Here is a 23454-nt window from a genome sequence, read left to right as displayed (position 1 = left end):
CACCTTTTTCCTACAGGTAGAAAAACCCGGGACCAGTCGACTTTAAGTGGCAGTGGGAACAGCTCACTGGCGAGTCAAACGACTCGACTAGCGACCCGCGTTAAAATCGTAGGGAAGCGGCTGTTCAAACAGTTGCATTTCCGAATTCTTCCGAGTGGTGCCCAACTTTACACTAGTAAATAAAATGAATGTGGTTGGTCGATTGTTGTGGCGGAAGGTTTGCAAGCTTTTTGATTGTGGCTGGTTTGTCGGAAGCATCTTGCTAACCAGTTAGCAACTTAGTGCTAGTAGGTTCCCAATGGGAAATTCCATTGTGACCAAGTAGCACTAAATTGGTGACTTAGAAACGACATTGTCAAGGAACGCTATGGACAGCGAAAACATGCAAGAGGAGAAGAGTTTAGTGTCGGAGGTCGTGGATGAGTCTCCTCCGTCATCCATTTTTTATTTAGAGGAGGAAAGCGGGGATGAAGATGTTTTGGAAAGGACGCCAGGGCGGCAGAAGCTTGGTTTGGTGTAGAAGGCTTCCAGCTGTACATGTTTGAGCCCTTGCCTCGCAACACTGCCAGTTCTGTTAGCTCTACGCCGGCCGAAGACACAGACGTCCATCCCCGTGAACACTGGGACTAGGGCTGCAACTAACGATTATTTTAAAAATCGATGAATCGGCCGATTATTTTTTCGATTAATCGATGAATCGGACAAAAAATATTTTTTATACTAACCTCTTTATTCCAAAATAAACATTTTAGACAGAACAAACAAGCACACAAGTACAGGTTGCTCATTAACTGTACTGGTGCAATATGAAAAATAAATGTTTGTGTTAAAACTACGCAAACTTACATGAGAAATGTAGCTGTACATCCACAAAATATAGGGTACTTTGTTTCATAAAGCGCAAAAAAGACATTTTTGTTTTTAAAAGCCTCTAAGGGGTTCAAACAATAGGTCCCCCCATTTCAACAAATGAGTTGTTTTTAGACTAGAAGAGTTCCGCCTTTTAAGACAGGAAAGTATAGCAGTTAAAGTTGCTACTTGAGAAAATACTGAACCATAGAGATAAAAATAGCCCTGTGATTCAAATTATAAATTGTATTTGGAATATAAATGAATCAAGATGATATGACCGGAAACATTTGATTGACAGATGACCGTTGATATATGATTGGCTGAATTTAGGTGTTCAGGCTTACGTAGAACTAACTGGCCTGCAGAAGATAACGAGAAAAACACAGATTTTAGGACAGGATTTTTTTTTCAAATAGAAATTTTCTAACTTTTGGGACTAAAGTTTGTATCGTCTCTCTGGCAGATAGAGCCGTGGAGCCCTTTTGCTGTGTGGTGCAGCGCTATGCAGTAGCAGCCTTTCAAAATTTCCTCACTTTCCTTGATGGCCCCTCGGCTGGTCCCTGGCTGTTCCCCTACAATTTCCGTACATCAATCTTTGTACTAAAATATTCTTTCTGTCATGATTTGTGGAAATTAAGATCTAAAGAGAAGCATCATCTCCTGGTCAGACCCTGTAATTCAGTTAAAGGGTGGAATCAGAGTAAAAAAAATATGCACACCCAGGAGAAGGCCAGTGGCCTGGAAGTTGGAGGGGATTTTGCTGCCATTCCGCTGGCTTATAGCCGGTTGTTACGGGGAAGTTCCATTTTGAATGGCGAATACTGTAGCTGTAGTTGAGGCAGTCACCGTGGATGATGGGAATGACTCAAACCCTGAGCAACATGGATACTGCAATGGTGATAGTGCAATATAGTATTAATAATGTATGGTGACCCCCCCATACAAATACACACCTATTGAAAAACTGTGTTAACCTGCTGTTTTTAGTGGGAAAGAGGCTTTAGATGTGCCTTTGGTTCAACACACCTGGATGAAGCATTTCGATGACTTACAGAGGAGCATCTCAGCTATTTGATCCAGGTGTGTCCAACCAAGGGTGAACTGAAAAGTTGCAGGATAGCGGCATTCAGGAACTGGAATTGCCCAGCTGTGATTTACACCCACAGCAGCTGAAAAACCAGTTTACCTGAGTTATTTCTATTTCGCCTTTTTAACTTTACTTTTTAACTTTTATATCAGCTTTTTACCTTTTTTTCTTGACTTAACTTTTTTCCATCTTAATTTCCAGCAGGTAATCTATCATTCAAAGGCTCATCTAAATGGTCACATGCCAAAATCAGAGGTACAGCCATGTAGCAGGATCTGTGCTGAATGGATGGATATAGATCTTGTGCTTCTAGATCTCACTGAGGGACGACGGGGGGGACTCTATTTGTAAGGGGCTTGCAGGTGATCAGAATCCTGCCCTGTAAAGTGTTTAAGCTTTAGCAGCTAAAAGCTTCCTGTTACCACGCGTCTGTGTTCTGATTGGCTGCTCAGAGCTCCACCCACACACCTTTCCATCTTTATGGCAGTGAACCAGGTCTCTCTCTGCTCAGGTGGCTCAGAAGGTGAAGCACTTCTTCAGGATGTACTCGGTGAACCGCCATAAGATGACCACGGTGACGCCGTCCTACCACGCAGAGAGCTACAGCCCCGAAGACAACCGCTTTGACCTTCGACCTTTCCTCTACAACACGCGCTGGAGCTGGCAGTTCAGACGCATCGATCAGCAGGTAGGAAGCTGATGGGAGCTGGGTGTGGCTAACCTCAGAACACTTGGATCTAATGGTTCTCCTTCCTGCAGGTTTCCCAAATACCATCAGCCGGCGCCGCCGGTTTGGACCAGAGGGGGTCGGTGTAAATCAGTCTGTCCCAGGCTCTGCAGAGGACCCAACGGGAATTTTTTAATCTCAGATCCAGTTTGCCTAAAATATACGATGATGTTTCCATGGTGATGAGTACTTCCTGCTTGGTTAGCTGGACCAGAAAAGAACAATAAAGGCTTTTGATTCTGATCTGTTGACTATGGGTCAGAATCAACTGGGTCTGGTCCGTCTTCCTGAGCTTCTGAGGAACTCCTGATCATCAAACTTATTCTCACTTATTCTCTTGACTAATTTAGTGAATCTAAACTAAGCTGCTGTGCAAAGAGACTGGAATGTGTTCAGACTAATTCACAGTTGTGACCCAAAGGTGAATAAAACATGGGTTAAATCATTTTCATTTATTTATTTGATTAATCAGAAATCAATAACATTTAGTTAAATGATTCATCTTAAAAGAGCCTTCGGTCATATTTTGGTTATTAAATGTCTGCTACAGCTACACCTTATGGACATCGTTTTAGGATCAGAACGTTCACATTTTGGACAAAGAAGACAGGTGGTTTGAGAGGGGCATGAAGGAAGCCATCTATGTTAAGAAAGAAGAACCAACCTTAAACAGAGGGGAGACTCTCAGATTTCAACTTTCAATAACCTTCAAAGCAGCAATAGAGTTGATTCCTTCCCGCTATAATCGCAGCCCCAACCCCTTTACAGGAGAACAGAAGACCTCTCCTATTCAGCCAGGAAAACAATTCCCTCTAACAACCCCTCTTTCAGAGACATAGACAGGTATGGGGCATTGCAGGCTAACAAAGAAGCCAAACGACCCCCATTCCAAAGGGGGGGACCCGTTCATCTGTTTCTATTTGCATGTTTTCTAAACTAAAACCAGGCTTTGTTGGGCTGCTGGGTAAAACCTGGAACTAAACGCTATTTCTGACATTTTGGATTGAAAAATCTTCCTGGATGGAAGAGAAACGTCTTCAAACTTGGAAACAAAGTCCAGAGGATTGATTTTAACTTTTTTGGAATGACGATGACCTGGATGACTGAGAATGTTTACCAGTTATTAAATGTAATTAAAATATGAGGAGACAGATGAATGTTAACTCTGTATTATTTCAACCTTTAGTGAAATAAAGCTGGTTTTAGCTTTAGAAACCTGTCAGGCTGGCGTACCATGCGGTCACCATTAGCTTCTTGTTAGCTTCCATTAAACGCCTGAAATCCTCAAAAATCCAAATGGTTGAACTGACATATTCTTCACTAACAGACGAATTAATGGATGGAGAAAACATGTACACATCGAAAAGATTATAGAACTAAACCATCATGAATTACCCTGTTTTCTGTGCCAAGAACCAGGAGATGCAGAAAAAAACAGCCCATCTGGATAAACGCATATATATTTCTCCCTACAACGATTGGTTTCAGAAGTTTAATGCTGGAAAAATAGTTTTTGGGGAAAAAGTTATTGTATGGATTTTTATTTGTATGTTAATCTTTGTGCATCTCTGTCTGTCTCCATCATATCTAAACATTAAATCAGATGTTATAATCCAAACATCAGTACTTCAGAAGCCTTCCTACCAAATACATCTTACTTTGTTTTACTTGAGTGATTAAAATAGGGCCATAGGGCGACTTTTACTGGGGAACGTTTTTATGAATACAACTGCTATGTTATTTAACACCACAGCGAAAGAGGGACAATCACGAACTAGCTTTGATAGGCGGTGAGGAAGTGACATAGAAAAAGAAGCATAGATACAAAAGGCAACTGTCAACCAGCTCCACAGGCGGCCCCGTCCAGGAAACACATAGCCAGGCAGACGAGCTCCGAGCCAGCTCCCATGTCAGAGGATGAAGAGAGCACATCCAGTTAGTCACAGTCAGAGAAACAGGACTACACTGGAAAACAGGCCAAGCTCCAACATCTAGAAACAAAGGTGTTGATGGCAGCAGCACAGCTGATATTTCTCTCCAGGATGGAGTCACAGCCAAACAGGAACAGACCAGATGAAGCTACTATGAGAAAAAGCAGAGAGAGCAGAACGTTAGAGATTGAACTAACAGATTCTGCAAAGTGGGAGAATAGAGATAGAATGATGAAAAAGGGGTCCCTATGTCCTCCAGCAGTCTAAGCCTATAGCAGCACAACTATAGAGATAGCTCAGGATAACCTGAGCCTCTCTAACTAGAAGCTTTATCAAAAAGGAAAGTTTTAAGCCAGATAACTGAAAGATTACTTCCCATTATAGTTTTAGAAGACTGAGAGGGAATTGCTCTTTAGGAATATAAGGAAACCACAAAAAAGGCTTCCTGACACTGCTGCAGCATTCAGCCCCACTGAGCAGTGAAAGGTGGGAACTTCACTGTAATCGATCTTCTTTCTAAGCTCTATGCGCTTCTTAGCAGTTAGTTTCACCGTAAAACCAGTCTGGTTGTGTCTAACATAGATCCAAGTTACACCTGATCCAGAGAACTGGACATGTACAAAAAAAAAAAAAAAAAAAAAAACATGTGAAGAGCCGCAGCTAAAAAGGAAACCATGACGTAAGCCTGGAGGAATGGTGGGGGGGGGGGGGGGGGGGGGTCTATTTTATTGAAGTTAAAGAGGTGAGGAACAAACAACCTGAGTGAAATGGGAGGAGCAGAAGTTGACTTCCTAAATAACAGCCAGGTTCCTCCGCGCGCTCAGCTTCCTGGACTTCCTGAAGTCCCAAAGACTCGGAGTGTGCTGAGCTGCTGTCCCCCAGCTCTACACCTCCTGGATGGAAACGGACCGGCTGCTGAGCCGGCCTGAGGAGGACGGACACACCGGGGACTATGGCTCCGGGCCCGGAAGGAGCCGCGGAGGTTCGCGGGCCAGCAGGCGGATGTCCTACTCTGCTGCCGAGGACTGCTGCCGTTTGGACGGAGGTACGGGACGGTACAGCAGGGGGACAGGACGGGACAGCAGGGGGACTTATTGCAGCGACATTAACAGGTTATTACCGGAGTGAAGCTGCAGGGAAACATCAGAAAGTTTGTCCTGCTCTGGTTCCAGAAGTCACCCGATGGGACAGACTTTGTGCCCGCTGTCCCCTCATGATGTCCCTCATACTGTCCCATCATGCTCTCTCCACAGCCCTGTCTTCTATCCCTATGTGTATATCTGTCCTCCTGGTCCTCTGTGTGGATCTGTCCTCTTTGTGGACCTGTCCTTCTGGTCCTCTGTGTGGATCTGTCCTCTTTGTGGACCCGTCCTCCTGGTCCTCTGTGTGGATCTGTCCTCTTTGTGGACCCGTCCTCCTGGTCCTCTGTGTGGATCTGTCCTCTTTGTGGACCCGTCCTCCTGGTCCTCTGTGTGGATCTGTCCTCTTTGTGGACCTGTCCTCCTGGTCCCCTGTGTGGATCTGTCCTCTTTGTGGACCTGTCCTCCTGGTCCTCTGTGTGGATCTGTCCTCCTGGTCTTCTGTGTGGATCTGTCCTCCTGGTCCTCTGTGTGGATCTGTCCTCTGTGTGGACCTGTCCTCCTGGTCCTCTGTGTGGACCTGTCCTCCTGGTCCTCTGTGTGGATATGTCCTCTGTGTCGATCTGTCCTCCTGGTCCTCTGTGTGGATCTGTCCTCTTTGTGGACCTGTCCTCCTGGTCCCCTGTGTGGATCTGTCCTCTTTGTGGACCTGTCCTCCTGGTCCTCTGTGTGGATCTGTCCTCCTGGTCTTCTGTGTGGATCTGTCCTCCTGGTCCTCTGTGTGGATCTGTCCTCTGTGTGGACCTGTCCTCCTGGTCCTCTGTGTGGATCTGTCCTCCTGGTCCTCTGTGTGGACCTGTTCTCCTGGTCCTCTGTGTGGACCTGTCCTCCTGGTCCTCTGTGTGGATCTGTCCTCCTGGTCCTCTGTGTGGACCTGTCCTCCTGGTCCTCTGTGTGGATATGTCCTCTGTGTCGATCTGTCCTCTTGGTCCTCTGTGTGGATCTGTCCTCTGTGTGGACCTGTCCTCCTGGTCCTCTGTGTGGACCTGTCCTCCTGGTCCTCTGTGTGGATATGTCCTCTGTGTGGATCTGTCCTCCTGGTCCTCTGTGTGGATCTGTCCTCCTGGTCCTCTGTGTGGATCTGTCCTCTGTGTGGATCTGTCCTCCTGGTCCTCTGTGTGGATCTGTCCTCTGTGTGGACCTGTCCTCCTGGTCCTCTGTGTGGATATGTCCTCTGTGTGGATCTGTCCTCCTGGTCCTCTGTGTGGATCTGTCCTCTCTGTGGATCTGTCCTCCTGGTCCTCTGTGTGGATCTGTCCTCTGTGTGGACCTGTCCTCCTGGTCCTCTGTGTGGATATGTCCTCTGTGTGGATCTGTCCTCCTGGTCCTCTGTGTGGATCTGTCCTCTGTGTGGATCTGTCCTCCTGGTCCTCTGTGTGGATCTGTCCTCTGTGTGGATCTGTCCTCCTGGTCCTCTGTGTGGATCTGTCCTCTTTGTGGACCTGTCCTCCTGGTCTCCAGCTCAGTCTGATCTTATCAAACATGGAGGAACCAGTTTCATATTTTGGTTTCTGCCTGCAGCTCTTGGCGGCCATGTTTCTCTCAGACAGTCAATGCTGACCTTTTATCGTCACGGTGAGCAGACGCTGCTGTGATGTCATCGCGCTCTGAAGACAAAGTTCAGCTTTTATCAGACCTGTTTTCTTTATAATTTTGCTCTAAGCTTTCAGGCATTTAGACACTAAAACCTTCTAGCAGCACAGGACGGACCCAGCTACAGATATAAAGCATGTCAGTGGGGGGGGGGGGGGTCTTACTGTTGGTAGCTCCCAGTTAGACACTGAAACCTTCCAACCAGCAGGGCCAGAATCCCCCCAGCTCTCATACAGCAGCCTGGTCACTTCAGAACGACTTTTGTCACGACTGGTTATCAACCCAGTGGCTATTTTTATGGAGGTTAAAGCCAGAGACATGTTGGAGACTTAGGAAAAGAGGGGCCCCAGGCAAAGACAAGGCAGGGGGCCCTCTGAATGGAGAAGACATAGAACAGACCCATTCTACAGATAGAGAAATGTTAATAGAATAGACATCCATTATCTGTTCTAGGTTGTGTCCCTCTCTTCTTGTCCCTTTTCTTCTTGTTTTCCTCTCTATGTTTTGTACTCAGCTGACTTTTCATGCTGTCTCTAAAGGAATGAAAGATTTTTTCCAAGCACTAAGCTCACTTAGCTGATTGCTCCTTCCTGTGTTTCCAAAAAGGCCAAAGTAAATAACCCAGTCCTTCTTTTCACTGTAGACAAGCCATGATCTGCTTCTCTGTTCTCCATTTTTCATTTGGATGAAATAATAGCTGCATGAATCATGACAGCAGACAAGATAGAGGAGAGCAGGAGGCGGGGTTACCAATCTACTTGCTCTGGAGAGCAGAGTTCGCTGCTTTTAGATGTTGTCTCCAAAGTCTCCAGTAGCAGAAAAAAGTCTCTAGATTTGGCGCTAGGAACTTGTTAGAAATCAAAGTGCTAGAGGGGTCTGAAAAGTGGCTAAATATAGCGACTAAAGCGCTAAGTTGGCAACACTGCTCTTTGCATCGTTTGTTTTCAAATGGTTTGCTGCTGTCTGTTTGGACCTTTCTGAACATGTGCAGCAAATGGACTGATCCAATATGGTGGACACTGAAGGGGGTGGGGGGGGGGGGGTGCTGCGACACACTTAATATTATAATATTATTATATTATAATTAATGTGCATAAATAAGGAATAGTTGTATTAACCTACATGGAAACTGAGTTTTACGGGGCCCCCAGGAACTTGGGGCCCTAGGCGGCTGCCTGGTACTGCTTAATGGTAATTCCCCCCCTGGCTGCAGCGCCATGCTGCCCAAACCAGCACAGCTTTGACATGTTGTGTGGGGGGGTGTCTGAGTAGCTGTGGTTGCAGGACACTCCCTGCTGTGATACACTGAGTCAGCAAACCACACGAGTTCATGACTCATCAGGTTCCTGTGGAACAACTGAAGTCATCAGCAGACGGTTCGAACAGTTTCTGTGTGAAACAGCAGATCAGCTCCACCTGAGTCTGACTGAGTCCACCTCACTGCTCAACCTGAGACAGACAGGGATAGGAATGTTTGAGGGAGAAAAATTAAATGAGAAACTGCCTGCCGTATTCTGTGAGCCATAGCACTCTCAGTTTATCTGTTAACACATTAATTCCACTTACGGGACCGAGTACGGCTTAATAATATTGACAAGTCGCTTTATCTCAATAACACAATTAATTAAATATCTTAATTGATAGATTCTAATCTTTTAAAACTTTGCTTCTCCTGCTCATCATTTTTTACAGATAATAAGATAAAAAAACAAACAGCTGATTGCTTCCAGTAATTGACTTTACAGGATTCTCTCCTGGATGAGCAGCTAGAGACAGGATATTTGCTCATCAATCTTAAAGGTGTTGTGCAGGATTTTCGAGAATATTTATTTTTTTATTCTTTTCAACTTTAAAAAATTGCACATGCGAGAACGTGCACGGGCCCAATTCTCATTGTGCACTCTCCATTTAAAAGTGGCTGTTTTCATATCTCATACCATGGACATTAAAGACGTAGACGCCTCATTGGACGTTGCCGGCAGCAAGGCCGACATACCTAGAGGGCAGCCATCTTGGATCAGACCACAGTTCAGACAGCTGCTGTCAGAATGAACAGGAGGCGCCTTAGATCTCATTTTAATCACATGAAAGACGAGTCAGAGATGATATTATAATAATCTCAAAACCCCTTAAAAGAACAAAACCAAGTCTAAAATGACCTTTCGGTTAGATTACACAGAGTTATTCACATTCAAACTATTTAAACTGAACATGCATTCAGTATTTTTAAAGAGTATTATGATCTATAGAGGAAAGTTTGTTGTAATGTGATTTATAAAAATTAGTAAAGTTATTATTTTGTTTTTTCTAATTAATTTAATGTTAATTTTTATTTCTTTTTTTTCCATTTTCATTGTCAAGACTTTGTTGTCTTGTTGTTGAATAGTAAATTAATGTTGTGTCTATCTAAAGGCTTTTTGTCCTTATGAGTTTGTCTAAACTTGTTCCAAAACTGTTGTTCAACTATCTTTATGATTTCTTTATTGTTATTTATGCATATGTGAACATTTGTCCTTTAATCAGTTAATGCATGTCATATACACTCACCAGCCACTTTATTAGGTACCCCATGCTAGTAACGGGTTGGACCCCCTTTTGCCTTCAGAACTGCCTCAATTCTTTGTGGCATAGATTCAACAAGGTGCTGGAAGCATTCCTCAGGGAGTTTGGTCCATATTGACATGATGGCATCACACAGTTGCCGCAGATTTGTCGGCTGCACATCCATGATGCGAATCTCCCGTTCCACCACATCCCAAAGATGCTCTATTGGATTGAGATCTGGTGACTGTGGAGGCCATTTGAGTACAGTGAACTCATTGTCAGGTTCAAGAAACCAGTCTGAGATGATTCCAGCTTTATGACATGGCGCATTATCCTGCTGAATGTAGCCATCAGAAGTTGGGTACATTGTGGTCATAAAGGGATGGACATGGTCAGCAACAGTACTTAGGTAGGCTGTGGCGTTGCAACGATGCTCAATTGGTACCAAGGGGCCCAAAGAGTGCCAAGAAAATATTCCCCACACCATGACACACCCACCACCAGCCTGAACCCTTGAGACAAGGCAGGATGGATCCATGCTTTCATGTTGTAGACGCCAAATTCTGACCCTACCATCCGAATGTCGCAGCAGAAATCGAGACTCATCAGACCAGGCAACGTTTTTCCAATCTTCTATTGTCCAATTTCGATGAGCTTGTGCAAATTGTAGCCTCAGTTTCCTGTTCTTAGCTGAAAGGAGTGGCACCCGGTGTGGTCTTCTGCTGCTGCAGCCCATCTGCCTCAAAGTTCGACGTACTTTGCGTTCAGAGATTCTCTTCTGCCCAACTTGGTTGTAACGGGTGGTTATTTGAGTCACTGTTGCCCTTCGATCAGCTCGAACCAGTCTGGCCATTCTCCTCTGACCTCTGGCATCAACAAGGCATTTCCACCCACAGAACTGCCACTTACTAGATGTTTTTTCTTTTTCGGACCATTCTCTGTAAACCCTAGAGATGGTTGTGCGTGAAAATCCCAGTAGATCAGCAGTTTCTGAAATACTCAGACCAGCCCTTCTGGCACCAACAATCATGCCACGTTCAAAGTCACTCAAATCACCTTTCTTCCCCATACTGATGCTCGTTTTGAACTGCAGGAGATTGCCTTGACCATATCTACATGCCTAAATGCACTGAGTTGCTGCCATGTGATTGGCTGCTTAGAAATTAAGTGTTAACGAGCAGTTGGACTGGTGTACCTAATAAAGTGGCCGGTGAGTATAAATATATATAGATATATGTAATGTATATAATAGATATATGTAATGTATATAAATATATGTATATAATATATATATATATATATATATATATTTATTCATATACATTACATATATATACACTCACCGGCCACTTTATTAGGTACACCGGTCCAACTGCTCGTTAACACTTAATTTCTAAGCAGCCAATCACATGGCGGCAACTCAGTGCATTTAGGCATGTAGACATGGTCAAGACAATCTCCTGCAGTTCAAACCGAGCATCAGTATGGGGAAGAAAGGTGATTTGAGTGACTTTGAACGTGGCATGATTGTGCCAGAAGGGCTGGTCTGAGTATTTCAGAAACTGCTGATCTACTGGGATTTTCACGCACAACCATCTCTAGGGTTTACAGAGAATGGTCCGAAAAAAAAAAAAACATCCAGTGAGCGGCAGTTCTGTGGGCGGAAATGCCTTGTTGATGCCAGAGGTCAGAGGAGAATGGCCAGACTGGTTCGAGCTGATAGAAGGGCAACAGTGACTCAAATAACCACCCGTTACAAGCCAGGTGGGCAGAAGAGCATCTCTGAATGCACAGTATTTCGAACTTTGAGGCAGATGGGCTACAGCAGCAGAAGACCACACCGGGTGCCACTCCTTTCAGCTAAGAACAGGAAACTGAGGCTACAATTTGCACAAGCTCATCGAAATTGGACAATAGAAGATTGGAAAAACGTTGCCTGGTCTGATGAGTCTTGATTTCTGCTGCGACATTCGGATGGTATGGTTAGAATTTGGCGTCTACAACATGAAAGCATGGATCCATCCTGCCTTGTATCAACGGTTCAGGCTGGTGGTGGTGGTGTCATGGTGTGGGGAATATTTTCTTGGCACTCTTTGGGCCCCTTGGTACCAATTGAGCATCGTTGCAATGTCACAGCCTACCTGAGTATTGTTGCTGACCATGTCCATCCCTTTATGACCACAATGTACCCAACTTCTGATGGCTACTTTCAGCAGGATAATGCACCATGTCATAAAGCTGGAATCATCTCAGACTAGTTTCTTGAACATGACAAAGAGTTCACTGTACTCAAATGGCCTCCACAGTCACCAGATCTCAATCCAATAGAGCATCTTTGAGATGTGGTGGAACGGGAGATTCGCATCATGGATGTGCAGCCGACAAATCTGTGGCAACTGTGTGATGCCATCATGTCAATATGGACCAAACTCCCTGAGGAATGCTTCCAGCACCTTGTTGAATCTATGCCATGAAGAATTGAGGCAGTTCTGAAGGCAAAAGGGGGTCCAACCCGTTACTAGCATGGGGTACCTAATAAAGTGGCCGGTGAGTGTATATGTACTGTATATAAATATATATATATATATATAAATATATATATATATATATATTTTTTTTTTTTTTGGGGGGTCTTTTTAAGGCGTTGTGACATGTTAGAGATTATTGTGATATCTCTGACTCGTCTTTCATGTGATTAAAATGAGATCTAAGGTGCCTCCTGTTCATTCTGACAGCAGCTATCTGAACTGTGGTCTGATCCAAGATGGCCGCCCTCTAGGCACGTAGGCCAGCGTCCAATGAGGCGTCTACGTATATAATGTCTATGGCTTATACAAGCTTACTGTACCCAACATCCATCCTAACCCCTAAATTCTATATAGAGCAGGGACTATATAGTGAACTTTATAGTGAACTCAGTTAACTGACCGTTTGTACAGATGATTGTTTCCCTGTTGGTCCACTGAGCGGTTCCTGCGCCATTTTGTTTTCGCCGCAGTCTGGTAGCGACAACCTATGATGACAGCTGGCTGTTGTGACAGTAAATTCCATAAGGCTTTGTGAGGATAGCTCTCTGTGCAAAGCATTCTGGGATATATCTGCCTCTTCTGAGGCCTTACTTTTCTTCTCATACACCTCTTGGACACTTTTTCTCTTCCGACCCACGGCTATTTGCAAAGAACCGCGATGAGAAAGGTGAGCTTTAATGACTGTCTGAAACCGTAGCTCATCTGCTTCTCCTGGTTTTGTTTGTCACAGATAACAAGGACATTTACATCCAGCAAGCTGTTGTCTTCATAGAAGATGCCATCCATGTGAGTATCCTGATAATTTTAAGAGACCTCAATGTATAGCTCTGTACGGGGGATAAAGTTTGGACATGTTCGATAGTAGACGTATTCATTTATTAACTGCTGTATTGATCCAATCTTCCTGTTTGTAGTACCGCTCCATCAACCACCGGGTGGATCCTGGCTCACTACGCCTGTACCGATGGTACTACTCCAAACTATGCCAGTGGTGAGTTTGCACTGTTCACCAGCGGCTCTGGTTCCACACGGTCAAGGCCAGTCCATGTTTTCCATGCTGATTATTCGGACTGTTTTTAAATTCTGGAAATGTACAGCTAATTTTCTGAAGTCGCAGAGCTGTCTGATGAAAGGAGCTGTTTGATGTTTTATCGTAGTGAGGCTACTGGGTTTGCCCTGTTACATACATTCATTAAATATTGTTGAAGTCACTCTCTCAGTTTGTTGGGATTTTTATTTTGTTTGTTTGCTTTGGACTTGGATATATTTGGTGCTTTGAGATATTTTATCTCTGGGATTTTATTTTCCTATAAAACACCTTAAACTGTCCTGTAAATAAATCATACTGTACAGAAGAATTTAATTTGCCAACATAATGTAACCAGCCTGAAGTCTGAAGTCTCCTCAGTGCAGCACTTTTGGAGTGCCTGGAGGAGCCAAGAACATATGAGGTTAAAGGGTGACATGGTGCAGGAGCTACTGACTGTACCAGAGGAGCTACTGCCTGTACCAGAGGAGCAAATGACTGTACCAGAAGAGCTACTGCCTGTACCAGAAGAGCTACTGCCTGTACCAGAGGAGCTACTGCCTGTACCAGAGGAGCTACTGACTGTACCAGAGGAGCAAATGACTGTACCAGAGGAGCTACTGACCGTACCAGAGGAGCTACTGACTGTACCAGAGGAGCTACTGGCTGTACCAAAAAGAGCTACTGACTGTACCAGAGGAGCTACTGACCGTACCAGAGGAGCTACTGACTGTACCAGACAAGCTACTGACTGTACCAGAAGAGCTACTGACTGTACCAGACAAGCTACTGACTGTACCAGAAGAGCTACTGACTGTACCAGAGGAACTACTGGCTGTACCAAAAAGAGCTACTGACTGTACCAGAGCAGCTACTGACTGTACCAGACAAGCTACTGACTGTAGCAGAAGAGCTACTGACTGTACCAGAGAAGCTACTGGCTGTACCAAAAAGAGCTACTGACTATACCAGAGGAGCTACTGACTGTACCAGACAAGCAACTGACTGTACCAGAAGAGCTACTGACTGTACCAGAGGAACTACTGGCTGTACCAGAGGAGCTACTGACTGTACCGGAAGAGCTACTGACTGTACCAGAGGAGCTACTGACTGTAAAAGAGGAGCTACTGACTGTACCAGAGGAGCTACTGACTGTACCAGAAGAGCTACTGACTGTACCAGAGGAGCTACTGACTGTACCGGAAGAGCTACTGACTGTACCAGAAGAGCTCCTGACTGTACCAGAAGAGCTCCTGACTGTACCAGAAGAGCTACTGACTGTACCAGAGGAACTACTGGCTGTACCAAAAAGAGCTACTGACTGTACCAGAGGAACTACTGACTGTACCAGACAAGCTACTGACTGTACCAGACAAGCTACTGACTGTACCAGAAGAGCTACTGACTGTACCAGAAGAGCTACTGACTGTACCAGAGGAACTACTGGCTGTACCAAAAAGAGCTACTGACTGTACCAGAGGAACTACTGACTGTACCAGACAAGCTACTGACTGTACCAGACAAGCTACTGACTGTACCAGAAGAGCTCCTGACTGTACCAGAAGAGCTACTGACTGTACCAGAGGAACTACTGGCTGTACCAAAAAGAGCTACTGACTGTACCAGAGGAACTACTGACTGTACCAGACAAGCTACTGACTGTACCAGACAAGCTACTGACTGTACCAGAAGAGCTACTGACTGTACCAGAGAAGCTACTGGCTGTACCAAAAAGAGCTACTGACTGTACCTGACAAGCTACTGACTGTACCAGAAGAGTTACTGACTGTACCAGAAGAGTTACTGACTGTACCAGAAGAGCTACTGACTGTACCAGAGGAACTACTGGCTGTACCAGAGGAGCTACTGACTGTACCAGACAAGCTACTGGCTGTACCGGAAGAGCTACTGACTCTACCAGAGGAGCTACTGACTGTACCAGACGAGCTACTGACTGTACCAGACGAGCTACTGACTGTACCAGGCAAGCTACTGACTGTACCAGACAAGCTACTGACTGTATCAGACAAGCTACTGACTGTACCAGAGGAACTACTGGCTGTACCAAAAAGAGCTACTGACTGTACCAGAGGAGCTACTGACTGTACCAGAGGAGCTACTGGCTGTACCAGAAGAACTACTGACTATACCAGACAAGCTACTGACTGTATCAGACAAGCTACTGACTGTACCAGAGGAACTACTGGCTGTACCAAAAAGAGCTACTGACTGTACCAGAGGAGCTACTGACTGTACCAGAGGAGCTACTGGCTGTACCAGAAGAGCTACTGACTGTACCAGAGGACCTACTGATTTCACCAGAGGAGCTACTTATTGTACCAGAAGAGCTACTGACTGTACCAGAAGAGCTACTGACTGTACCAGAGGACCTACTGATTTCACCAGAGGAGCTACTTATTGTACCAGAAGAGCTACTGACTGTACCAGAGGACCTACTGATTGTACCAGAGGAGCTACTGATTGTACCAGAGGAGCTCATGACTGTACCAGAGGAGCTACTGACTGTACCAGAGGACCTATTGACCGTACCAGAAAAGCTACTGACTACCAAAAAAGAGCTACTGACTGTACCAGAGGACCTACTGATTGTACCAGAGGAGCTAATAACTGTACCAGAGGAGCTACTGACTGTACCAGAAGAGCTACTGACTGTACCAAAAAGAGCTACTGACTGTACCAGAGGAGCTAATAACTGTACCAGAAGAGCTACTGACTGTATCAGTTCCTTAGTTCTAACTAATGGTGGAGAGCATTGAGATTGATATACTGTAGGTGGAACAAAGAATTAGGGGGAACAAAAGGTATCTCTCCTACTCGATTGGCCAATCTCAGTGGTCCCCACCACTAGTTAGAACCAAAGAATCCTCTCGGATGGCAGGAGAAACGTCTTCTAGAAAACTCCACATCCAGTTGCTTAAACTGAACTTGTCAAGCTTGACGATGACCTGGATGACTGAGAATCTTCACAGATATATCAATGACGCTGGCTTTGCTCGTCAACCTAACAGTGGCTCTAACTGCTTACTGTTCCTGGTCAGTCACGGAGCTAGTAATCTTCTGACAGGTGACTGGTTATGTGTTTCTCAAGCTTCATAGTGGACATGTTGGGGACATTGTAATGGGGTGACATTATCCTGCTTTCCAAGGTTCCTGAAGATCTAAGAGGACAAGATTTAGATCATTATGCATGAAGGCCACTTTCACTCAGACATCTAAAGTTAATCATTGAAACCATAAAAGCAAAGAAAGCTGTAGTATGCTGTGGCCCTATCCATAGACATTTCCCATGGTTCCTGTTTCAGGATCCTGGGGACCATCATTGCAGTTGTGTTGTTGCTGGCATTCATAGAGCGTCCTTCGTCACTCTCGGTCTCCTCGGATCCCCACCACCGATCAGTACCATATGAGCCTCCTTGTGGCGCCACAGAGAGCGTGGAGATGCTCTGCATCATCATCTTCTGCTTCGATCTGGCAGTCAAAGTAAAGACCGGATTGTAGCAGCTGTTTGAGAAGCTCCAAGGTGCACATTGGCATTGTTTGCTAACGTTTGTTCATTTTTTCCCTTTCTCCACTCAGAGCTACCTGATTGGCTGGGAGGAATTCAGAAAGAGTAAATGGCTAATCAGCTACACTGTGGTTATTTGTGTGTCCATCGTTGACTGGGTGCTATCCATCAGCATGCTGTGTGATGAGGTAAATGTCAAATTAAGCTATAAACCTTAATAAAAAGGATGTCAACTATAAACAGTTCTGCTGAGAGCTTCACATCGACTCATTTATCCAACATAATATTGACTTGAGTCTTTAGTTAATGACCTGCCGTTTCTGTGATGATAGACTGGTTATGTACCGTCTCACTGATCCCCCATCCCTCTGATAAATGATAGACGTTCCTCAGAAAGTTGTAGAAAAAACAAATAATATTTAAGCCCACAAAAAATTTGTAATTCTTTACTATCTACCACAACACATTTATGGTAGAGTTCATGTATATTGTTGTTTTTCTTTTTTTTATAACAGACTTCAATTTATTTAAAATCAATATAATTTAAAAAGGGTTGAATCCAGTGCTGTTCCAGAAGCCAAATGCTAATGCTAATGTCTATCCTACCTAATCCACAGGTTTTCACCATGTAGATGTAGATTTGAGTTGAACTTAAAATTATTGTGGGGGATTTTTGCAATTATTTCAAAAGACCCGCCCCCTCCACAGGCAGAACGGAAAAAGGGGTCCCTATGTCCTCCAGCAGTCTAAGCCTATAGCAGCATAACTATAGAGATAGCTCAGGATAACCTGAGCCACTCTAACTATAAGCTTTATCAAAAAGGAAAGTTTTAAGCCTAGCCTTAAAAGTTGACACGGTGTCTGCCTCACGGACTAAAACTGGTAGTTGGTTCCACAGGAGAGGAGCCTGATAACTAAAAGATCTGCCTCCCATTCTATTTTTAGAAATTATAGGAACCTAGGATTAATCTAGGATTACATCTAATATCTGTCCCAAGGATCCCTAGCCTCAGTAAAGAGATCAGAAAAACATTTTCTTCACTAAGTTCAAAGTTATTCAGAGGACTTATTTAGGTTTAGTGACGATTTTCTGTTCTTATTTAAATTGGAAACTTTGTTTTTTTAGACTTTGTCTTCTGTGCCAGGCTGTTCTTTTGTTGTTTTAACCATCCATCTGTCCCAGAAATTTCATTAATATTATAAACACATGCAATAACTGAGGACTTTGCTTCTGTTTGGTAAAAATATATTTTCTTCTCAATTAGAAACTGAGAGTACGACGGCTTGTTCGACCATTCTTCCTTCTGCAGAACTCCTCTCTGATGAAAAAGACCCTGAAGTGCATCAAGAGAACCCTGCCTGAGATCGCCAGGTGGGTTAGTAGAGAAGCATCAGTGTGATTCAGTAACTGGAAGTGATCCTCCATCAGCAGCTGAATGCTTTTCGCTCACTGAGATATTTCTGATGTCATTTCACTGATTATGAAATGAAAAACCCACCAGAGTGTGAAGAGTTTCTCACTTCTGCTGACCGGTTCGCTAAAATGTGACCGCAGGCTCATGGTTAGCTGTAGGGTTGCGTTGGCTTCTGTTATCCTGTATTACTGTCAAATCATAGAAGAAATAATTGGGATCAGAGGTTCGGTTCTGATTCTCTTTTAGCATGCTCTCTGTGCACTCTATTTCTGGACCACAGGTTCTGTGGGTTTTTGTGTTCTGCTCTTTTATTAATAAGCTTTCATATTTAAAGGGGTACAATTAGTCTCTGTAGTCATTTAGGAGCCTTCTATGTAATTCAACTTAAAGTTCAAAAAATCAACCATTTCAATGTGTATACTATGTAGAAGCTTAAATAAATTTAATCTACATATGTGTGTAGCTTCATTAGCAAGGGTCTCCGGAAAATCTGCTCCATCTTCAGTGATTTATCTGGAAAATATAGATGCAGGTTGGCTGTGATCAGTGTAAGGTGACCCTAGCCACACTGTAAAAAGTATAACCTTGCTTAAATAAAAAAAAATTATGCTCGATATCACATTTATAATATTATACTTCACGAATCTGAATTTAATCACTTATTATGACCTGATTATTTTATGTTCATGTAAACAATAATTCTGCACTTGGGCCAACTTTAAATCTTTGCCCTGTTCCTAACGATTTTCTGAACATTTCAGTTAATGAACCAAACTAATATATTCAAATTGAACCAAACTAATGTACTTAATTTTAACTTATTAACATGAAATAGTGTTTTTATTGATACCAGTTAATTAATTTAAATATAACCAAATTATAATTTTCACATTTCATTTAACTTTCCTTCAAAAATTATTTCCATTTCATATCTTACAAACTCTATTAACACCTGGCCAACAGATTACTTAAATATATGTATTAATTGTTAATATAGCCTCAAATGGTGTAAATCCAGGTGGTGCAGATTGACGTTAACTAACCTTAGCAAGTGGTAGCAGTTGGCGTCCGTCGCTAACACGCTAACCAGTACAGCCCTCCTGCTCTTTATAACACTAGAGGCTCCTGCTGCCAGTGACGGCCGGGTATCCAGCATTTAAGTCCAACTAAACTCCACACTGAACCTTCAAGCAATGTTTGTTAAGCTCTGGATGTAGCCTGGTGGAACAAGCCAGGGCTTTTGGCTAGATAACGTTAGCGATTCATTGTCATAATGTTATCAGGTAAATGCGTAAACCCTCTCACGTCCGCTAGCTAATATTAACTACTTAACTAGCCAGGTATAACATTGATTATATGCAAATACTTTTCCTAATTGCTTTTATTTATCGGAGAAATCCACCCAGGATGTAGAGACGATGAAAATGGCGCTCTCTCACGGTCTGGGACTTGGACTTTATCACGTGCTCTGACTGCAGCGTGCAAAGCACAATTCACATTTGACTCATACAAAGAAATTACCTGCAGGTCATGAATAAATATATACATATTGAGAGAAATCAAAAACTTTGTTTTGGATCCTTTGTACGTGCATTTAGTTCAGGTTAAATCAAACTTGACATCTCAAAATCCAAAAAGAATGAGTAACACAATCAAATTGATAATTTTATTGTGTTTACAGTAACAGTCATTAGTTTGAATGAACAGCTACATGTTACACTTTTTTCAGGGCTATCCCTGTCCTCCAATCATAGCCCTGTCCTTCAGTTGTAGCGCTGTCCTCCAATCAATTCAATTCAGTTTATTTCTATAGCGCCAAATTCACAACACGTCATTACAAGGCACTTTCCAGTTCACCAGATCATCCAGTCAGATTGATTCAAAGCTTTCTATCTAAGGAAAACCAGCTGATTGCATCGACTCATTGACTCTTCAGCAATCCCTCACACTAAGCATGCTTGTAGCGACAGTGGAGAGGAAAAACTCCCTTTGAACAGGAAGAAACCTCCAGAAGAACCAGGCTCAGTGTGAGCGGCCATCTGCTGAGGCCCACTGGGGTTCAAGGAGACAGAAGCAGACATAGAAAAAGAAGCATAAATACAAAAGGCAACTGTCAACCAGCTCCACAGGCGGCCCCGTCCAGGAAACACACAGCCAGGCAGACGAGCTCCGAGCCAGCTCCCATGTCAGAGGATGAAGAGAGCACATCCAGTTAGTCACAGTCAGAGAAACAGGACTACACTGGAAAACAGACCAAGCTCCAGCATCTAGAAACAAAGGTGTTGACCAATCTAGAGCTGTTCCTTTAATTCCAACAAAATATTCAAGTCTTTCTAAAAGAAAATTATGATCAACTGGATCAAATGCAGCACTGAGATCCAACAGGACGAGCACAGATACAAGTCCATTATCTGAGGCCATGAGAATATCATTAGTGACTTTCACCAGAGCTGTTTCGGTGCTATGATGAGCTCTAAAGCCAGACTGAAACTCTTCAAAAAGTTCATTATGATGGAAGTGATCGCAAACTTTTTTGACAACTACTTTCTCAAGAATTTTAGATCAGAAAGGAAGATTCGATATAGGTCTATAATTGACCAAGTCATCTGGGTCAAGAGACGGTTTCTTAAGCAAAGGTTTAATTCCAGCAACCTTAAAAGCCTTTGGTACATATTCCTGTAACAGAGATAGATTAATCACATCTAAAATGGAGGAGGAGATCAAAGGGAATACCTCCTTAAATAACCTGGTTGGAACTGGATCTAACATCCAAATTGAAGGCTTAGATGAAGACAATAGTTTTGCTAACTGAAAGTTCAACTGGATCAAAGCAGTCTAAACCCGGTTCAGATTCTATGGCTACCTCAGATGCTGCCCCACCCTCCAGAGACAAACCAATCACGGATAGAGGAGTGCTAATGATCTTATTTTTAATAAGATCAATCTTATTTATAAAGAATCCCGTAAAATCATTGCTGCTAAGAGCAGGTGGAATGGACGGTTCAACAGAGCTATGGCTCTGGGTGAGTTTGGCAACTGGATTAAAAAGAAATCTAGGATTATTCTCATTCTCCTCTATTAATGAGGAGAAATATGCTGCTCTTGCTTTACAAAGGGTCCTCTTATACAGCAGTAAACAATTTTTCCAGACTAAGTAGGAGCCCTATCCTCCAATCATAACCGTCTCAGCCTGTCCTTCATCCTATCTTTGCTCTGCAGTGTGATCCTGCTGCTGGCTCTGCACCTTTGTCTCTTCACCATGATCGGCATGCTGCTATTTGCTAAAAGCGAGGTGAGTGTGTGTGTGTGTGTGTGTGTGTGTGTGTGTGTGTGTGTGTGTGTGTGTGTGTGTGTGTGTGTGTGTGTGTGTGTGTGTGTGTGTGTGTGTGTGTGTGTGTGTGTGTGTGTGTGTGTGTGTGTGTGGTGTCCTCTGGTGTGCCTGTCTGTCTTTGGACATGTTGTTGAATGGAATGCCCCCTAAAATAAGGATGATGGTGTCTTAAATGGTGCCACCAGCACCGGTTGCCATGGCAGCTTAGGTTCTGATGTTAGTCCGGTTGCAGATGAAGTCAAACTTTACCCCTACAAAAGAAGCGTCCCATTGGAGAAAGTAACCACAGAAACAGGCCTGCCTGTGTTCTGCTTTTCACTCACTGCAGCGCCCTCATGGTCGTTCCTTAGGTTGATGGTTCTGGTTCTGGGCCCTGTCTGTTTCTCTGCTCCAGGATCCAAAGAAGAACGGCGAGTGGGAGCTCCACTTCAGAGACATGAGCACGTCCCTGACCTCCCTGCTGGTTCTGCTCACCACAGCCAACAACCCAGATGGTACAGAGGATCTCTGAGCTCAGGTCCTCTATCTGCTACTGCTGCTTTCAAAGCCGTTCTTCTTCTCTGTCGCAGTCATGATCCCCGCCTACTCCCTCAACAGAGGCTACGCCATCTTCTTCATCACTTTCAGCGTCATCGGTAAGCGCTAGGGGTCACCATGACAACCAAGCAGCTCTAACATTGTTAAGGTTAAGGACTATGTTCTGCTTCCTCACAGGGACCTACTGCCTGATGAACCTGCTGACTGCCATCATCTACAACCAGTTCAGGGGATATTTACTGGTGAGCGTTCCTCCCACACACTCCGGGGTTCTGCTGGTCCATGGTTCTGTGGGTTTGGGTTTATGGTGGGTGTCATGGTGGCTTAGCTGTTGGTGCTGAACCTCCACGTCTGGCAGCTCTTTCTTTCTCCCTTTTGCGGTTTGCTGGACCGTCCCCTGTTTCCATGGAGATTAGGGGAGTGTCAGGAAGCAGGATGGGTTTGAGGATCACTGAGCTCACAGACGTTAGAAAATGGTCGACCTGCTTCCACACGGCTAACCGGGTCCACTGAGACCAGAACCTGTCTGAGATGGAGATGAATGCAGGCCTCAGGCCTTGCTGTCCGGACAGTGAAGAACGTCAGGCGGGTCAGAACCTCTGGGTGTGTCTGGTTTGTCATCTGCAACTGAACTGTAGCTAATGTTAATGTGAGTCCAGTAAAGGGCCCCCAATGACATCAGTAACATCCTAAAGCCTGCATTCATGCTGCCCTGCACCATTAAGGTCTATGAACTGGGACAGAGCAGAGACTAGAGGAAGGAGACAGGATGTTGGGGAAGCAGGTCCGTTCTGGTTCAGCCGGTCCAAACAGGTGGGCCGCCTGTTCTGAGCAGAATATTGCTGTGAAAAGGTGAAGCAGCAGATCTGTTGTTCATCCTGAAAGGCAGGAGCTTCTTTAGCTTTGCATGTAGAACGCTTTCTAAGCTAGTTTACCTGCAGAGCCACAGATTCCAGACTCTTTTATTCTCATTCAGGAATCAACCATTGGTAATTCTCATCAAACTTTATTCCATGACAGTTTTAGACAAGAGTACAACAACTGCAGCGCTATGAGCCATTATTGGGCAAGAACAGAACATATGCTGAGTTTGAATCCAGCGGCTGCGTCCTCCGAAGGCCAGATTCGTCGGCTGATAACGACACACGCGGCGCAGCCTGTTCGGATGTGAAGACTCCTCGTTATGCGGCTGACAAATGCAGCCTTCTATTTGCCTG

The 23454-nt window shown here is 44.2% G+C and overlaps 2 protein-coding genes across 3 annotated transcripts in view; both read left to right on the top strand.

Annotated features, from left to right (window-relative positions):
* The window catches only part of nadsyn1 (NAD synthetase 1), a 49977-nt gene extending 46865 nt beyond the window's left edge, over positions 1-3112 (top strand). For both annotated transcript variants that reach the window (XM_038269221.1, XM_038269220.1), the window contains 2 exons: positions 2451-2627; positions 2699-3112. In XM_038269221.1, coding sequence (XP_038125149.1) covers positions 2451-2627; positions 2699-2755 — 234 coding nt within the window. In that variant the 3' untranslated portion in view covers positions 2756-3112. The remainder of the gene's footprint in view (positions 1-2450; positions 2628-2698) is intronic.
* Positions 3113-5327: 2215 nt separating this feature from the next.
* tpcn2 (two pore segment channel 2) overlaps positions 5328-23454 on the top strand; it is a 35053-nt gene continuing 16926 nt past the window's right edge. Inside the window, exons 1-10 of the mRNA XM_038269222.1 lie at positions 5328-5642; positions 13132-13187; positions 13316-13392; positions 16752-16929; positions 17026-17142; positions 18220-18326; positions 21589-21661; positions 22095-22194; positions 22270-22335; positions 22415-22479. Of these exons, the coding sequence (XP_038125150.1) occupies positions 5495-5642; positions 13132-13187; positions 13316-13392; positions 16752-16929; positions 17026-17142; positions 18220-18326; positions 21589-21661; positions 22095-22194; positions 22270-22335; positions 22415-22479 (987 nt within the window). The 5' untranslated portion in view covers positions 5328-5494. The remainder of the gene's footprint in view (positions 5643-13131; positions 13188-13315; positions 13393-16751; positions 16930-17025; positions 17143-18219; positions 18327-21588; positions 21662-22094; positions 22195-22269; positions 22336-22414; positions 22480-23454) is intronic.

Source organism: Cyprinodon tularosa, unplaced genomic scaffold (genome assembly GCF_016077235.1).
Source record: "Cyprinodon tularosa strain WSP-4 unplaced genomic scaffold, ASM1607723v1 ctg724, whole genome shotgun sequence".
NCBI lineage: Eukaryota > Metazoa > Chordata > Actinopteri > Cyprinodontiformes > Cyprinodontidae > Cyprinodon > Cyprinodon tularosa.
Note: the sequence above shows the minus strand (reverse complement) of the source record. Positions and strands in the feature narration are given on the sequence as shown.